The sequence below is a fragment of the Cydia amplana genome, chromosome 1 (genome assembly GCF_948474715.1).
Source record: "Cydia amplana chromosome 1, ilCydAmpl1.1, whole genome shotgun sequence".
Taxonomy (NCBI): domain Eukaryota; kingdom Metazoa; phylum Arthropoda; class Insecta; order Lepidoptera; family Tortricidae; genus Cydia; species Cydia amplana.
The window spans coordinates 25163930-25184083 of NC_086069.1; the positions used below are offsets into that span (position 1 = coordinate 25163930).

Here is a 20154-nt window from a genome sequence, read left to right on the forward strand (position 1 = left end):
TCTGTTCATAAATTAAGGTTTTTAGATATTTCTGCTTATGGATTTCATTACATAGGTACAAACTTAATATAGGGCTGGTAAAAAAGTAGCAGTTTTAGTAGCAGTTTCATATCAACGACGCTCTAAATGGTACTCTAATATCACAAACATCTTCACACATCAGTCTAACACATATTGTATCAATTATTCGCTCTCAACTCTCAAATTATAAAGACGCAACCGCATTAAGATTTGCTTTTTATATAAAACTTACAAGTTAGAAATATTTGCTTATATAATCTCTTTATAATATATTTCTATTACATATACAGATAGCAGTTGCGTCTTCAAAATTAGCGAAGATAAAAAATACCACCGAATTAGAGCCAGCTAAATTCGGTGAGGCTCAAATCTCTTCGTGCATACAATATGCATAAATTAAAAAACCTATTATATACCACATATCCTTAATATTAAACAAAACTTGTTCATACGATGCATAATGAACTTTGCCATAAATACATTACTGGGATATCGCCATTATCGCCTGTTAACTTGAATAACTACATTCTGTTAAAAAAACACTAGTGATTCTGTTAATTTGGTCCTGTAAATAATTTGATTGGCAGTTAATCCATTAATAAATCTTATTTATAGTTTTTTATGCTACCATGAGTGGCTGCATACAAAATATTGTACATATTCAACATTTTATGTTGAACTCTTAATTAATAATGGAAGCTCCCAAATTCAGAATAAAAGTATTGCTTCTGGAACTCAGAAGCGCAAAAATAAAAAAAGAATATTAAGAAAACATTTTGACATATAAAATAAACACAAATTCGCGATTAAAAATGAATCCCAGGGACTTGACGTAAGCCAAGCTAGCTCCTTCTGACAATGGAATACAATAAATTACCTTAATTAAAGAAACGCGTTAAAACTAGGCAACTATGATTTTTGTTTCATAACACAACATATTTAATGCTCAAATCTCACTGAAATTTTTACTAAATAGAATGAATGAATTGGTAAAATGAAGTACAAAATACGTTTTTGACTACAAAAACTGGCTATAGGTGTTTCTAAATCTATTACGTTATTAAATAATAAAATCATATGCTCAAACCTACCAAAAAAATGCCAAACCTGCCTATAAAATGGATTGATATTAATGCTCAATAATTATAGAATTTAAAAGAGGTATCCTCTTAACACGTTCGCATTCCAAATGCTAATACGAAATTTTCAATCTTTTTAAGTCAGTCCCACATACATCAGATGTACCCTTACGCACGAAAGTGCAACTACATTGACAGAACGTGTTAATCCTCAACTTTTACGAGCCTTTTCTCGCCTACAATACAAATGAAAGTAAAATCAATATGTGGTCTATAATACTGATGTGTTATCACAAAGCCACGTATTAGAAGCAATCACACAATTCTATCACTCAGTCACTAAGTTGCATATCAGATACTTTACTAGTGTGTTTTTATTTCCTAAAGACCGATACGACATTTTATGTAATTTTAAGGAAATTGCATTAGAATTACATTTAAGTCTTATGGAATTAAAAACAGACCTCGAGTGTCTGCAAGTTAAAAAACTTAAGTTAAATCAGACCGTAATAGGAAGCTCTATATCTTATAATTCAATCATCTTTAGGGTTTATTCTGACAGCCGCATTGACCTCTTCTTTAGAGTGGTCCTTATCGCCCCAACCCCATAGCTGGTGGGACCCGTCTCCCGTGCGGTTGACTCTCTTCTGGATGATCTCATCAGACACCGTTTTCATGTCATAAGCCCAGCCGATTTTCGCGAAGAAGTTAATGAATTTCGTTGTGAAATTAAGCCGGTTGCTGCTGAGTTCCGCCGTTTTGTAGTCCCAGGGGAAAGTGTGGTGGTAGTTGTGGAAACCTTCGCCGAAAGCGAAGAGAGAGACGGAGATGTTTTCCGAAGGTTTGATGGATTTGTCGTAGGGTTTGTCGCCCCACTTGTGGGCGGCGGAGTTGACGAGCCAGGTGACGTTGAGGATGAAAGCGTAGCGGAAGAGCGCGGCCACGAAGAAGGCGTTGGTCCAGGTCTCGCTCCAGAGGTAGACCGGGATGACCGTCGGCAGGACGAAGCAGGCTATAGGCATCAGGATGAGGTAGTACCTGGAACAAATCATGAGGTTTATATTAATTTCGACCAGGGATCGGATACCGGTATTTTTTGTATGGGAACGGAAACGGTATTTTTTCGTTCTTTGCTAATTACTTCATTTCTAATTGGGCAATCTAATAATACGAAGTCGTAACCTAAAAACACAACTGAGTCCTACATTTCGAGTATAAAATAATTAAAAAATATGGTTATTTCTAGGTTTTTGCAAAAAACCGGTTCCGATCCCTGATAATCTATCTAATACCTTTAAACGAGCAATTCTTGTTTATTTATTTATATTATATATGACACCGTAAGATTGTGAACCCGTTAGTTTATAATATAACCTAACGTAGGTTAGGTTAGATTATAATCTCCCTACCGTCAGTTTATAATGTAACTAGCGAGATTATACCTAATATGACGAGTGTTTACAATTTTACGGTGACATATATATTTCGGGGATTTCGGAAACGGCTCTAAAGATTTCGATGAAATTTACTATATGGGAGTTTTTGGGGGCGAAAAATCGATCTAGCTAGGTCTTATATCTGGGAAAACGCGCATTTTTGAGTTTTTATATGTTTTCCGAGCAAAGCTCGGTCTCCCAGATATTTGTCGTTAATTAAGTACAAGAAAGTAAATAAACCTACATAATTGAAGTCTATTTGATGCTGAATGTTGACTTAATCCGAAAATTGTATCCGACTCGAGCCAGTTTTTCAGTTTAACGGATTACATAAACGCGTGATAAAAGCCAGCCAAGCCTGCCTAAATATAGCATGGCTACCTACGGTACCTATTTAAGAGTCTCTAGCCACCGCCATACAGTCGAAGTTACGCTCTCATCTCATTCTAAAAGACCATGAAACATGTCTACGTCTGCGGTTGTAGCATGGTCGCAATTTTATCACCTGTCACCATGCCTGTCACGTTCTAACAAGTATATAAGTGCGAAAGTGACAGGCATAGTGACAGCCGATAAAAATCCTACCATGATACCGCCTCTAGTACTAGTTTTCCATATTGACATATTGTAATATACAGAAATTAAAGCAAATACAACTTTTACATACAAAACTTTTTCTGGCTCTATTTTCTTTGTGTAACAATTTTTAGCAACTAAAACTAGTATTCAAGATAGGTATATGTTACGTAAATGTTCATGCCAAGTTTCATGTATTTTTAGCATGACGTATTAAAATCAGAGCGTAGTCGATTGTATGGGAGCGGCTTTTTGGCGGCGGGTTCGTGTGACACTTAAGTTATCATTGTTATCAAAACGAAAATAGCGATGCAACGTCTATAGAGTAAACATGTGCGCAATTATACACATTACTCCATCAAGATTAGGTCCAAATCATTTGGCACTTACTACATTTTACTTTAAGGACAAAAAACACTTGTGCAACGAGTTCTACAAACGTTGGTATCATGTGAGAATCATATGCTGCATTTTGAATTTTATTCTGTAATAAGGTAAAAATTTGCTCAAACTGCAGTTATTGTGGATCTAAAATATACAAACACTGATATCCAGATCATATTAAAATCTGTCAGTATATTTTGGATTTTTCTGTTATGTAAGTAATAAGGTTTAAAACGGCTTGTATTTCTTGTAAACTGCTGTAATAGCAAAAACAGTTAAAACATTGACTTGTTTTAACTGTTTTTGCTTAACTTAAATTGTCTCCGTTTGAATGAGCATGACGAAACTTCATTACGTAAGTTCAAAAGATAGTTCATGTTAAATTATAGTCTGCAACAAAGCAATATGACACGTACTTACATAAGACTATGTTAGTTAGAATGATGATTGATGATGTTACCTTTATTACCAATTGACTGCTTTTAGTTACAAAATAAGTGGTTAGCAGTCACAAGTAAGACTATAAACGCCCATAATTTACCAATTTAATTTTGTCCCACGTAAGCAAATAGGATTATGTTTAGTTTAGTTTTATTTCGCGGCTCCCGCGATATAAATAAGTCGCTAAATAAAATATATCTGAAAACATGTTTACTTTCTTTACCACAGAATTAAAACAAATCCTGTACAAAAAGACAAAATTTGTGAAGTGCTCCCAAAACGATTCTCTCGGAATTAAGTAGAGATAATAGTAGGTATAATAGTCACGAAACTGCGCGGATTGGTTCTTCGATGGCTCTAACTCTAACCACCCGTAGCCTGGGTCCTACCCCACTGCTGGCGATACTAGCTTTTTTAGGGTTCCGTAGCCAAATGGCAAAAAACGGAACCCTTATAGATTCGTCATGTCTGTCTGTCTGTCCGTCTGTCCGTCCGTATGTCACAGCCACTTTTCTCCGAAACTATAAGAACTATACTGTTGAAACTTGGTAAGTAGATGTATTCTGTGAACCGCATTAAGATTTTCACACAAAAATAGAAAAAAAACAATAAATTTTTGGGGTTCCCCATACTTCGAACTGAAACTCAAAAATTTTTTTTTCATCAAACCCATACGTGTGGGGTATCTATGGATAGGTCTTCAAAAATGATATTGAGGTTTCTAATATCATTTTTTTCTAAACTGAATAGTTTGCGCGAGAGACACTTCCAAAGTGGTAAAATGTGTGTCCCCCCCCCCCCTGTAACTTCTAAAATAAGAGAATGATAAAACTAAAAAAAATATATGATGTACATTACCATGTAAACTTCCACCGAAAATTGGTTTGAACGAGATCTAGTAAGTAGTTTTTTTTTTTATACGTCATAAATCGCCTAAATACGGAACCCTTCATGGGCGAGTCCGACTCGCACTTGGCCGCTTTTTTTTGGAAATAATGTTGTAGAATAAACATGTACCTACTTCACTTATTTAATTACACAAACGGGTCTACCGCGATATAGTTTCATTGTTTTTACCTTAAAATCCGACGTTTCAGCTGAGTTGCACCAGCTGTGATCACGGAAAGACTGACGTCCCAGAAAATATCAGACCCGTAGACCAGAATCCCGTGTTCGTGACTGGTAGACCCGTTTGTGTAATTAAATATGTGTACAAAACGCGAGAGTTTAAAGTGTTATATATACCTACTCACTTCTTTTAGAAGTGCAGAATGGGATCAGCATACAGGTCACTAAGGTCCCTTTGCCATAGCGCTTGAGTTCAGGGTGCTTGCGAAACAGCAATCAGCCGATGTGGGCAAAATAGAGTAAGAAAGGATTGACTACTTACTTCTTCTGGAAGCGCAGAATGGGATCAGCATACAGGTCACTAAGGTCCAGCCCCTTGCCCTTGCGCTTGAGTTCAGGGTGCTTGCGAACGAGCAGCCACCCGATGTGGGAGAAGAAAAAGCCGCGGGTCGCGTTGTGGGGGTCGGCGTCGGTCTCCGAGTACTTGTGGTGCATGCGGTGGTCGCGCGCCCAGTCTATCGCCGAGTCCTGCGAACAATGGACACATTTATTATATTCAGAGATCGGACAAATTTGCGTCATTGCTCGCAATAATGTGGACATGACTCCAAAATTGATTAAATAATTAATCATTTAATTAATTTCTTACCCGAGGTTTAATTATAAATCCTAATCAATAAATAACACAAAGATTTCTTATAATGTAAAACTATTTAAAAAAAATCAGTATGTTTTCCAAATTTTCTGTAGGTACTCATTTTTTTAATATCAAAAATATATTTAAGTGCTATTTATTGACTAGAGAACAAAATTAAATCTCAGGTAAAAAATTAATCAAAATAATTAAATGATTAATTATTTAATCAAATTTGGAGTCATGTCCACATTATTGCGAGCAATGACGCCAATCTGTCCGATCTCTGATTATATTATAGAAAAAGGAATATATTAAACGTTGGTAGCTTAGCGGTAAGGCGTGGCATTATCAAACCACAGAGCGCGGATTCGAGCTTGTATGAATTTTCGGAACGTAGGTAAGTATTATGTACCTATGAAACAATTCGATATTTTAGTCAATTTTCAATGAAGGAAAACATTGTGAGGGAACAGGACTAACCACAATAAGGCTTATTTCCCTCGGCTTAGGTTGGAAGATCAGATGACGGTCGCTTTCGTAAGAACTAGTGCCTACGCTAACCTTGTCATTTGGTTGCCGTCGCTTAGTGAGCCGTGGCCAAAAGCAAGGACTGAAAATGGCTCCTTGGACCTTAGTTGTCCTGGCTTTTTGCCACGGTTCACTGAGTCGGCAACTGGCAACCAAATTATTATAAACTAGTGGCTCTGTGAGCTGTAGACCTCGCGAGCATAGCTTATTGGGATCGTGCACGATGACAGCGCCACACAGCGGTTTGATCAATCAACAATACAAAGATTTTAATTCATAAAAAAAAAATACGAAGTTTAAGTGAAAAAAAAAAATACAAAAAGTTATGTCTTACTGGGGATCGAACCCAGACTTTCTGTGTGCAAACAAAAAAAGCGATTGTTTACAAAATGCGCCATGATAGTTCTTAGCTAAGCTGACGAAATTCGGCTACCCATTCTCGAGTACAAACTAAATATCTAAATACCGCCTAAACCAGCAATACAATTTTTCTGCATTTTTTTCCATTTACTATGTAAATATGTCTCAAAAAGAAAATACTCTTATGATATCGATACGACTATTTGTTTAAGCGCGAGGTATCACAACTCCTCCATTTTTAAAAATTTCCAAAAACGGGATCGATAAAAAGTTTTTATTTACTCATAGAATCTGGTCACAAAATTTCACAAGAATCGGTTGAGAATTGTGACCTGTAGAGGAGAACATCCGGACATACAAAAGCAAAATGCCCGAGTCAAAACGTAGACCTTCGCTACGCTTCGGTCAAATAGCAAATAGTAAGTTAAATGTACGTTTTCTTAATGAGGGGTAAACTAGTACATACAAAATATTGTAGAAGCCAATTAGAAGTAGAAGGCGCTGCCGAGCTTCCGCTTCGTTCATTATGCGGTAACTAGGTTGTCAAGCGCGGGGCAAATTTCTCCAAATTAGACTAATCTCATTAGTTTCCTCGCAAAGGCTATTCGTGGACTAATAGAATTACTTATATAAGTAGTAGAATTCTAATACAGTTCGATAATTACGCATGGAATACTCATTATCTAAACTAGCTATACATATACCCTGTTACCACATACCCTAAACGAACTACCCGAAGTAACTTATAATAATATTAGTAACAACCCACATAAGTGTAAACAAATATTGAAAGCCCTTTATCTCAGTTAAGTAAATTTATATTACGTCACACTTATAGGAATGTCTCATATCACGAAGACGGGGTGCATGCGGAATCTAGACTCTTAACACCTCATTATAAGAGACATGAATGCCGACTTCGTGAAATGAAATACTCCATAGTTTAATATAATATATTAAGAGTAAATATAAGAGCGATTACAGCGGCAGTTAAGCCTCAGGGGGCTTTGTTCGCTGTCATAATTTTTTGAATGTAAATATTTTGTGTTAATAAATAAATGAAAAAAAAAAAAATATATACCATATAGTCTAAGACCTTGTAGCCAGGCATGTAGATATTAGTTATTGTCATAGCGAATTCCAGGCACGAAACAATTAGTATTTAAACGGCTAAGGCTAACATCCTGTAACCTTCTCTAGGGCAATTATTGACACAGAAAAGACGTGTCACTTAAATAAGTACCAAGAAAAGTCTGGGGACTTTGAACCATTATTTTTTACATTATGCATTGTTTGTTTAATATACTTATGACTTTTATTTTTTAATAAAAATTACTATAGTCAGAGAAACTAACTCTACACCGACTTTGCAGTGACAAATTGTGAGTGTCAGCATAAATCAAATTTCTATGAAAATATGATTTTTCATATGGCACTCCCATGTTTTGTCACAACTATGTTCGTGCAGAGCAAGTGCAGAGTTAGCTTGGTCTGGCTATATAAAATGGGCTAAGCAAGCCGCATGCAGTTCAACATCAAATCAACTTTAGTGTCTCTTTTCTTTAAAAACTTGCAGATTCCTGGGTAAAGGTTTTGGTTCTAAAAAAAGGAAACGTGGTTCTTACCTGGAATGCGATGGTGTTGAAGATGACGAGGATGAGTCGCAGCGGCCACTTGGCTTTGTAGGACTTGTGGGCCCAGAGCCTGTGGGCGCCCGCTGTGATGCCCAGCCCAGATGCCGCATACAGGAGGTAAGCTGCGGACAAAGGTAATTTTTATGGTAAGTACACTTTAATCACCGTCAAACCACCCAAATATAGTTAAAAAAAATCCTACTATGGTCCAAAAACTAGCTTGAATATCTTTGTTTATGAATCAGCTTTGAGGCGAAATATTTTCATAAATGAGAGATTAATCTGAAAAGAACATTAGTATCCATACTTAATTACTTTAGAATTTGTACATTATAGTTGTTGTATAAAAAAAAATTATAAGTACTAGAGTCGGACCAAACAAAGTCTGCAGCGGATTTGATAGCCCACGCAGTGCAAGTGTTGTTTATAGGTATGTCATAATTTCATAGAAGTTTGACGTTTAAAATAACACTTGCACTGCGTGAGCTATCAAATCCGCTGCAGACTTTTCTTGGTCAGACTCTAACAACTAAATTTGACTTGTAAGTTTCTATTCTAACAAGAATTTCGTAAATAAATGATGTCATTCTAGGACAACAAGAAACAATGTTAAAAATAAATAACCTGTCATTTGTAATGTAAACAAATGCGGAAGCAAAACAACTTCTTTCCAGACTTACCGTTTTACTTTTTATTCATTTATTTCTAATATAGAAGAGAAAGTGACAATGAAGAAATTAATGTGTGTCAATATTTGACAGTATTCAGCCAGCCTATTATGCATAGCTTTATCCATCTTTATCCACGTGATAAAATAACTGTCACTGTTTAACACCGTGGGAAAGAAAGTGACGGACACCGTTTTATCACGCTGTCACGTAGACAAGAACCACCATCATATCCGTACTGGCCATCAATTTTGCTCGTAAAAGTTATTGTTGGGATTGTTAGGTAATCGGATAAGATAAGCTGCAACATGACATGATGTTACAAACATGTCGATAGAGATATGGAAAAATTTCTCCATTAAGAGATAAACAAGAGAGTACGATAAGCTTACCAAAAATATCCGTTTGCCATTTCGCTGACACCAGAAACAGATAGCCGCCGTACAACGCCGCAATGTGAAGGTATGCGAAGAGGAGGATGTTCCGCCACACGTAGATCCTCGGGCTGTTGTCCGCCTGCTGGACCGGGGCACTCGCAAGGGCAAGGTCAGGGGTCGCTGCGTCACTCTCGAACAGCACACCGTTCACGTCCGTCACGTTCGGAGCCATTTTCTCAACTTCTCGTGTCCTAAACAAATCGTAACATTAGCCGGCTGTTAAAATAACCTATAAAGCGTAACTAAGCAATGATATGTACCTTTCGGGACAATTTTCGACTTCGCTTACAAAATCCATTATCAATTTTCACATATTATGACGACAACACAACAAAAACAGTGCAATTAATGATGAAAAGCGACGCGCGCACGATCGGGACGGCGCAGCGCAGGCCACAGGGGTGGGTGGTGTGATCGGAAGTTGGAATCGCGCGATCGCGATCAGATGACGAGTTTAGTAGTTGACTCGTTGAGTTGATTGACCTTGAATTTCGGGTATTTGTGTATGGTCTGGTATGGTATAGTTCAAATCTTTCCTATTTTATTCAACAGAATTTATAGCCAATTTATTCATTAAGTAATTATTAATTAAATGCGCCAATATAGATAGGTTCTTCGTTTTTAGGGTTCCGTAGCCAAATGGCAAAAAACGGAACCCTTATAGATTCGTCATGTCTGTCTGTCTGTCCGTCTGTCTGTCCGTCCGTATGTCACAGCTACTTTTCTCCGAAACTATAAGAACTAGGTATACTGTTGAAACTTGGTAAGTAGATGTATTCTGTGAACCGCATTAAGATTTTCACACAAAAATACAAAAAAAAACAATAAATTTTTGGGGTTCCCCATACTTCGAACTGAAACTCAAAATTTTTTTTTCATCAAACCCATACGTGTGGGGTATGATAGGTCTTCAAAAATGATATTGAGGTTTCTAATATCATTTTTTTCTAAACTGAATAGTTTGCGCGAGAGACACTTCCAAAGTGGTAAAATGTGTGTCCCCCCCCCCTGTAACTTCTAAAATAAGAGAATGATAAAACTAAAAAAAAATATATGATGTACATTACCATGTAAACTTCCACCGAAAATTGGTTTGAACGAGATCTAGCAAGTAGTTTTTTTTTAATACGTCATAAATCGCCTAAATACGGAACCCTTCATGGGCGAGTCCGACTCGCACTTGGCCGCTTTTTTAAGTTTATATGACTGAAAATAATTATTTAAAGGCACTGCAATGACCAAAATTATTTTACTTACAATACAAACTGCTTGTACAGTCACGATCAAAAATCATTACATATGTTAGATTAGGTAAGTACTTACTTTTTTAAGCAGTTTTTTTATTACAGAATACCAGTTATTTGTTTTACAAGGGACAAAGTTATAATTTATCATGGTCATGGTTAAATTCCTCGAAATAATATTGATACACAAACAAGCGAACGATTGCAAATCTGACCCACGAGCGTAGCGGGGTTTCAAGGCACGAGGGTTAAACAAACTAACTAGTCTATTTTTTTTCGGTAGACTAAAATGACATTTCATAATATATGAACATAAAATAACATTCCATACTATGAAATGTCATTTTAGTCTACCGAATAAAAAAAATTGACTTTAGTAGGTACCTAACTGCTACCGAATGAAACACAAGATTTTTCAGCACACCAACGCAACAAAAATACTAACTTTATAACATAACTTACAAATCAAATCCAAATAAACGCTATTTGTGTTTCACAATTTTATCATTTTTAACAAGCTTTTATTAGGTCGACCTGTACGTAACTATGTAATGGAATCTTGCAAGTTAAATTTGATCCACTTCCCGGTTTCCGATTGAGCTGAAATTTTGCATACACATGTATGACGTAAGTCGGGTGACAATGCAATATTATAGTACCATCGAGCTGATTCTGATGATGGAGACAGGAGGTGGCCATAGGAACTCTGTGATGAAACAACGCAACCTAATTGTGTTAGGGGTTTTTAGAATTGTCTCGATGAGTATTAGTTGTCTGTCGTAAGAAAAGTACAGTCAGCGATAAAAGCTTGTACCAAAAATACACTTAACCTAAAACTTATTTTGGGAATAGGTAGGTAGGTTGGTATTTCCGAACGTAACGCTTCTGGTAATATCCAATCCCACCAAAAACATTTTCATGTAAAATGTTGCCAAGACGAAACCATAAGGCTCGCACTGACAAAAAGTTATCAGATCTCTTGTAGAGCCAAGCTTCTAACTCTACAAGCCCTAACTTCACAAATTCTACACCTTAGTCAAAATATGTGGCTTGGCCGTTTCGTTACTCCAAGAACTATTGTATTATAAAAATAATGAATACCTAGTGAATTACATTTTTCACCTTACGTCCATGTGACAGTAGCGAAACGGTCAAGCCACATATTTTGACTAAAGTGTAGTTTGTGAAGTTAGGGCTTGTAGAGTTAGAAGCTTGGCTCTACAAGAGATCTGATAACTTTTTGTCAGTGCGAGCCTTATGGTTTCGTCTTGGCAACATTTTACATGAAAATGTTTTTGGTGGGATATAATAAGTCTGGTTTGGAAAACAATGCCAAAAGAGGGTCAAAAGTTGTTTTGTCTCTAAAAGACATTTCGTAATAAAGGGTTGTAAAGGCTATATAGGTATTTAGTAACATTCAAATCACCCAATGAAACTCATATTCATAATTAGCATGTCACCTGTAAGTGTATTAAGTACATTCTAAAATTGCACAGTTAAAAAAGTATATATATCGGTACTGTAATAATAAACCACATTGTTTACACGTGTATCTTACAATAAGATGTTGCAAAATAGTTTCCACCGCAAAAACTAATGAGGTACAAAAGTACCTAAAGTAGTTATGTAAACATGAGTCAAGGATTTTAACATACGTTTTAATGGTTTTAAGACCATCATTAAGTACCAACCTAATGATGGTCTTAAAACCATTAAAACCATAGACCTATGGTGACCTATGGTTATGGACCTAGATTACTTCGTAATCATTGTTAAAAACGAATAACGAGTCTCAAGTCAATTCTTAGGTTCTTTTAATCAACTCATTCGTGTAATCATGGTAGAGTCTATTGTTTGTTAAATTATTGTGTTTCTATTTAGAACTCGAATTTTAAGTACTTAAGTAAAATAAATAATGAAGTGCGTAATTATTTGTTTTTATTATTCCATATTAATCATATTATACGTATGAATAAGAATAAGAAAGTTTTTATTGTCCACTGTGTAAATATACATATAGATGATCTGGACAAAAACAAATTGTACCAACAGCTGCCCTTTGCGAACATGCAATATAATTCTTAAAGCTACTTATAATCTAAATTACTATATTAGCTAAATTATTTACATTATGTTGCCGCATGCATCGTCAAAAAATTCCTTAAGATTGTAGTACCTATTCCTTCCCAATCAGCCATTTCTTTAACCTATAGGTACTTAAAAATATTACCTTGCAACATTTTAAATTCGTTAGGTAATTCATTAAAAACACGTAAGTATTGCCGTTAAAAATGTACTCTTGTATTGTTGTTGTGGGCAATTGGACGCAGTAAATTAAATCCCACCAAAAACATTTTCATGTAAAATGTTGCCAAGACGAAACCATAGGCTCGCACTGACAAAAAGTTATCAGATATCTTGTAGAGCCAAGCTTTTAACTCTAACAGGCCCTACCTTCACACACTCTACACCTTAGTCCAAATATGTGGCTTGGCCGTTTCACTATTCATTATTTTTTATTATAAAATAGTTCTTGTAATAATGAAACGGCCAAGCCACATAGTTTGACTAAGGTGTAGAGTGTGTGAAGGTAGGGCCTGTTAGAGTTAAAAGCTTGGCTCTACAAGATATCTGATAACTTTTTGTCAGTGCGAGCCTATGGTTTCGTCTTGGCAACATTTTACATGAAAATGTTTTTGGTGGGATTTCACATCTTTTTGTAAGTTGCTTATGACAATCTTCTGATTTAAAGGGTTGCGGGTGATTTACTATTAAAAATCCTGAAATACGTACTTGGGGGGCTTCTTTTATATACAATCTGCTTTTTTACTGATTCCCCATACAAACTTCAACCCCCTTTTTCCCCTAACGCCTTTTTCCACCCCTTTTCACCCTTACGGGGTGCTTTTGGGGTTGAAACTATTTTATATCCTTCCCCATAACAATAACTATCTACATATTAAATTTCAACTAAATCGGTTCCGCGGTTATCGATTTTTCATACAAAATTCCACCCCCCTTTTCACCCCCTTAGGGGCTAATAATTTCAAGTTTTTGAATTTTATTGTTGTTTGTGGACTAATACTATCTCACATACCAAATTTCAGCTTCCTAGGACTTCAGGAAGTACCCTAGAGGTTTTGATGATCAACAGTGAGTGAATGAGTCAGTGACGAAATCGGGGTTTTTTAGACATTCATAAAATCCAAAGTATAAGACCTATGCAATTGAAATTTTTTATGCTTAATAAGTCCACTATTGACATCATATCCTGAGAGTTTTGTTTATCTGGTATAATCCAAACCCAAGTTAAGAGGGTTCCAAAAAACGACGAAGCGCTTCGAGAAAAGGTAGGTAGTGCCCTTGCGCTTCGCTTTGCTCGTCTTGGCGGGGGCACTACCGTGCCCCCAGATAGGCATACTTACGAATACCTACCTACTGATGCTATTAGTAAAGGTAAAACGAAAACCCGGGCATTATTAAAGTAAAACAAAAGAAATCACGTTCGGTACATGACGGTATTGGTATGGGGGTGGACCGTTGGTACTGGCACGCATCATCCATAGGTACTCCGAAGGGCACGAGTAACTACATAAATGTTCTGATTCTTATTAGATTTAGAATTTAAACGACTTCATAAAATAATATTTAAATATTTTTATTGGAAGTCACCCAGGGTACTTCTGAACCAACTTACTGAATAAAAAAAATTGTTTCATGATATATTTTTTTATTCAGTAAGGTGGTTCAGGTCGAGTCTGACATATAGGTACATACACTGTATATTAGTTACCTAGTTAATACGTTGGTAGGTATTTAATTAAATTAATAAGTGCAATTACAGTAGTAAGTATATGTGCATGAAGAGGGTAGGGTCAACACCTCGGGGTAGGTATGTCGGAAACTTGAAACCGTTAGGTACACGTGACTACTGACTATGGCAATTATAATGCACTACGTGGAAATTCGACACGTCAAATGTCCTCTCTGGCCTCTTTTACATAATGCATTATCGCAGCTTCGGTATAGCTGGTCCACGAGCCAGGCGCAAATTTCGTCAGTCATCGCCTCCCGGGTGAAAACTCGTATACTGGTTAACGGCCATATATGATGAACCCTCGTGGACGTCAGCTGCCGCTACGTTGGTGGGTTGAGGAATGGCAGCCACCGAAACACGTAAAAAAAAAATTTTTTTTCAGTCATCGCCTCCCGTTTGATACTTAGTCAGATGAAAGTTTAGGTGCTATTGTTAATAAAAACAATCGTCAGCCGGTTGTATCGCGGTGGAATCACCGTCAGCTGTACACATGAACATGTAAAAAAAAAATATTTTTTCAGTCATCGCCTCCCGCTTGATACTTTGTCAGATGATAGTTTAGGTGCTATTGTTAATAAAACAAATCGTCAGCCGGTTGTATCGCGGTGGAATCACCGTCAGCTGGTCACATGAACATGTAAAAAAAAATTTTTTTTTCAGTCATCGCCTCCCGCTTGATATTTTGTCAGATGATAGTTTAGGTGCTATTGTTAATAAAACAAATCGTCAGCCGGTTGTATCGCGGTGGAATCACCGTCAGCTGGTCACATGAACATGTAAAAAAAAAAAATTTTTTCAGTCATCGCCTCCCGCTTGATACTTTGTCAGATGATAGTTTAGGTGATATTGTTAATAAAAAAAATCGTCAGCCGGTTGTATCGCGGTGGAATCACCGTCAGCTGGTCACATGAATTTATAAAACAAATAAATAAATACAATCTAAAATTTAAAATAATTGGTTTCAGTCATCGCCTCCCGTTTGATACTTTGCCAGATGATAGTTTAGGTGCTATTATTAATAAAAAGAATCGTCAGCCGGTTGTATCGCGGTGGAATCACCGTCAGCTGGTCACATGAACATGTAAAAAAAATTTTTTTTTTCAGTCATCGCCTCCCGCTTGATACCTTGTCAGATGATAGTTTAGGTGCTATTGTTAATAAAACAAATCGTCAGCCGGTTGTATCGCGGTGGAATCACCGTCAGCTGGTCACATGAACATGTAAAAAAAAAATATTTTTTCAGTCATCGCCTCCCGCTTGATACTTTGTCAGATGATAGTTTAGGTGCTATTATTAATAAAAAGAATCGTCAGCCGGTTGTATCGCGGTGGAATCACCGTCAGCTGGTCACATGAACATGTAAAAAAAAAATATTTTTTCAGTCATCGCCTCCCGCTTGGTACTTTGTCGGATGATAGTTTAGGTGCTATTGTTAATAAAAGAGATCGTCAGCCGGTTGTATAGCGGTGGAATCACCGTCAGCTGGTCACATGAACATTTTTTTTACATGTTCATGTGACCAGCTGACGGTGATTCCACCGCGATACAACCGGCTGACGATTATTTTTATTAACAATAGCACCTAAACTATCATCTGACAAAGTATCAAGCGGGAGGCGATGACTGAAAAAAAAAAAAATTTTTTACATGTTCATGTGACCAGCTGACGGTGATTCCACCGCGATACAACCGGCTGACGATTTTTTTTATTAACAATAGCACCTAAACTATCATCTGACAAAGTATCAAGCGGGAGGAGATGACTGAAAAAAAAAAATTTTTTTTACATATTCATGTGACCAGCTGACGGTGATTCCACCGCGATACAACCGGCTGACGATGTTTTTTATTAACAATAGCACCTAAACTATCATCTGACAAAGTATCAAGCGGGAGGCGATGACTGAAAAAAAATTTTTTTTTTACATGTTCATGTGACCAGCTGACGGTGTTTCCACCGCGATACAACCGGCTGACGATTTTTTTTATTAACAATAGCACCTAAACTATCATCTGGCAAAGTATCAAACGGGAGGCGATGACTGAAAATATTTTTTTTTTTACGTGTTTCGGTTGCTGCCATTCCTCAACCCACCAACGGAGCGGCAGCTGACGTCCACGAGGATTCATCATACGTAGCCGTTAACCATTATAGGAGTTATCGCCTGGGAGGCGATTGGTCATGGAAACCTGTTCGTGGCTCGCGGTCTAAGCGTAACGAAGTGGGCCAGAAAAAATTGCTTACATACCGCTAAAAATCAATAATGTTCACCAAAAAATTTAGAATCTAAAGAAAAAGTTACGTTTACAAAAATTTAGAATCTAAAGTAAAATATTTTTAAAAATAGGTAGGACACTAACTTTCACCATGTCCCAGTCAGCGTTAGAAAAAGTTGACCGCAGATTAGTTAAGTAATGAACTGTTGTCAAACTTTCTCATAAGTAATAGTCATAATAGTATTTACATTTTGTAAGAAGAGTGCACAGGGTAGGATCAATTATCAATAAACTAAGTGATACTTAGCTCTACCTCAACTCACCTTATTATATTTTTAATAAAATCAAACTGTCCACTTAATTCACTTCTTTAACTTTCAAGTGAAACATGTACGTTAAGCACCACTTTAAACTGAAATGCGATGTCTGTAAGCTTCAAAATATTTATATACAAACATCGATAAGGATTAACAATAATTATTTCTGTTATCAATCCGGAATACCGGCGACTTCACGTGTTTCGTATGGACTGTGAACCGAGCTTACGGTTCGCGGGACTCACCGAACGTCTATTAGCCTCAGCGAAGCGAGAGCCGCGTCAGCGCGCGCAGCGAGGATTGGACGGCTGGCGCGGTGGCGCGATGTATGGTGCGACACGTCAACTCTCCCGGTCCACGGCGGCGCATCCACCAGACACGTGCTACGTAGTCACGTTTAGCGCTAAACGTAACATAGTCAACATAATGTAGTATATGCAGATGTGTAGCGTGGGAAGATCATGCCGAACGATCATTGAGATAAATTTAATCATCTACGACGTCATCTCTAGGCTTACCTAACCTAGGCTAATGATTGCAGGATAATATTAGATATTACATGTATTAGGTACTTAGTAAGTAATGCAATGATAATATAAAAAAAATATTAAGTTGAAAAGTGTTAAAAAATGCAACTAAGAGTATTACGTTGTCCTAATTCCTAAACTTAAAATCTTGTTGACCTGTAGATTAAAACACTTAAAAATTCGTATTTATTTAAGTACCTACATCAAATGGGGCTATTATAAAAATCTTATATTTCCACATAGGTTACCGTACACTTTGACAAATTTTACTTTTATAAACAGTATTTCCTAAATCTATTTTATTGAATCCCGTGGTCAAAGACCTTAACTAATCCTTACCTAATTATTAAACCTTCAGGTAAATTGTTGCAAGGGCCTCCACGTGTTAGCTTTGGCTCCGCGCAATTCTACCGATTGTTTAGAGGACATAATTTTACTTGTATGGGTAAGACAAAAGTTAAATAAGTTATTTAAAATAAAAAATTCAATGTACTTAAAAATAACGTCAGTCTATATTTTTCACCTTGACTGTACCTAACGTCAATTCAAAATGAATATTTTGCTCACTTCCGCTTTGCTTAACTTCGTTCCGTTTCCGTTGCCATATCCGCGTAAGAATAAGTAAGACCTAAAGCTATTTTTTGTGTTCTGGAGAAGGGTCTTACTTCTTCACCGACCGAGCGAGCGCGCTAAGCGCGAGCAAAGCGTCTCCGTTCTTGGGCAACTTCGGCGCATTTCTCAACCGGTTCTAGTAAAAAAAAATAGTCGATTCAATTTTGGAATTTTCTCAATCAATGAAGAGCCGTGAAGCCATGAGGATCGAGTAAGTAGGTACATGTAAGTACATACTTAAGGGCGTAGGCAGGGGGAAGCAGAGGGGGCATCAATTCAGAAGGCCTACCGCGAACCACTTACGTACGAATTTACAAGTGCGACAGAGAGGCCGAGCATGGTTCGCGTTACACCGTCAGGTACTGTACCTACCCTAGATTGACCAAAGTTCAATTCTAATAGTAGACTTTGCTCACTCAAGCCTAGCCTCTTGAACTTTGGACCCCTGATGGTCTGTTACCGCTAACGGAAGACCACGTATCCTTACAAACGATTGCATCACATCGTACGACAATTATCCAATTACTTAGGTACTCAATAACAACGTGATTCACAGAGTTCACGCGCGGACTTGCAAAACATTACCCCCAAGTCTCGCTATCTCTCTAAAGAAAATTGAGATTGTATTCTATTGTATTGTATTGAGATTGCTTATGAACTTTATTAAACACTCCATAGAGTTTGTTTTAATTAAAGAGCAGCAACAACAAAATCGACTTAAATGGGTAAGTGGATTATAAAGTAGACTTTGTACCACGACCACGACGGAGTTTTGGTAGGGCGTGTGCTATAGGCTTAAAGCCCGAGTGTGGAGTCGATTTCGCAGATCTGCGATCTCGACTCCACACTCGCGTTCGCGGCTTCATGTCTCGACATCAAGATCCCGGAGTTTTGAAGGTGAAACTGTCCATTTATAGTTAAAAGTTGCGACAAACAGCCCTGAAGAAACTAGCACATGTGTGTAATAATATAATAGGTACGTCGTACCGTATTTTACTTAAGCACTTGAGGCACGCAATTACAATAAACCACCATTGTACAGTCGCCATCAGATATATCGGAGCGGCCAAGGTGCTCACAAATATTTGAACAAGCACTCTAACGCCTTGACAATAGAGGCGTACTTACAGAGTACACAGAGGCAGAGTAGGAGTAGTAGGACGATATAAATCTTATCATCGAAGTCAATCATTCGTCCTTCTCGCACGGTACGGAACCCTAAAAATTTAGATTTTTTACTAAATATGCACCTTTACTTTTCCTTTATTTTTGTTCACCGAACTGAAGTTAGAAAGTAGGTTAACTTAATTTTTAGGGTTCCGTACCCAAAGGGTAAAAACGGGACCCTATTACTAAGACTCCGCTGTCCGTCCGTCCGTCTGTCACCAGGCTGTATCTCACGAACCGTGATAGCTAGACAGTTGAAATTTTCACAGATGATGTATTTCTGTTGCCGCTATAAACAACAAATACTAAAAACAGAATAAAATAAAGATTTAAGTGGGGCTCCCATACAACAAACGTGATTTTTGACCGAAGTTAAGCAACGTCGGGCGCGGTCAGTACTTGGATGGGTGACCGTTTTTTTGCTTGTTTTGCTCTATTTTTTGTTGATGGTGCGGAACCCTCCGTGCGCGAGTCCGACTCGCACTTGGCCGGTTTTTGATTACATACTTTGAATAGGTGATCCTACTGCATTTGTTATTAAAAATTATAATAGGATAAAAAATACATTTATTCTTCATAAAAAAATATTAACAATAGTTTTAAAATACGTCTTGTAAATTTAACAGTATTCTAAACTGGCCAAAGAACCTGCCACTTGTGATAATTTTGCGTATAATTAGAACAATACAATGGTTGACACTTAAGACTAGGTACTTTAAGTAAAATAACTCTAGAGCAATGAAAAAAAATGGTTGGTCAAATGTTTCTTACAAAGTGAGCCGTTTTCGATGCTCTTGCTCGAGTGTATTATTAGGTAGGTACAATATACATTTTTGATGGCTGCAAAAATGAACTTATAGGTTACATATATTACTTATTTTATTTATTTTAATTCTTAAAGAGCAGTACAAACGAGAAAAAATATTCTTATTTGATTTTTATATGTAAGTACCTATGTAATATAACTAGGTACCTACCTAGGTA

General features: G+C 37.0%; 1 protein-coding gene across 2 annotated transcripts; it reads right to left on the minus strand.

Moving 5' to 3' along the window:
- Positions 1 to 1529: 1529 nt before the first annotated feature.
- LOC134651610 (acyl-CoA Delta-9 desaturase-like) lies at positions 1530 to 17099 on the minus strand. Of its 2 annotated transcripts, none has more exons than XM_063506719.1 (5): positions 16861 to 17099; positions 9225 to 9452; positions 8156 to 8286; positions 5328 to 5533; positions 1530 to 2138 (listed from the first exon to the last, which is right to left on the minus strand). In XM_063506719.1, exons 2-5 carry the CDS (start codon positions 9439 to 9441, stop codon positions 1634 to 1636), a joined length of 1059 nt encoding a protein of 352 aa, XP_063362789.1. In that variant the 5' UTR covers positions 9442 to 9452; positions 16861 to 17099; the 3' UTR covers positions 1530 to 1633. The 2 variants fall into 2 exon arrangements, with proteins under 2 accessions (XP_063362789.1, XP_063362782.1); XM_063506712.1 differs by lacking the exon at positions 16861 to 17099 and adding an exon at positions 9530 to 9651 and having other exon boundaries at positions 9225 to 9460.
- Between the last annotated feature and the right edge of the window lie 3055 nt (positions 17100 to 20154).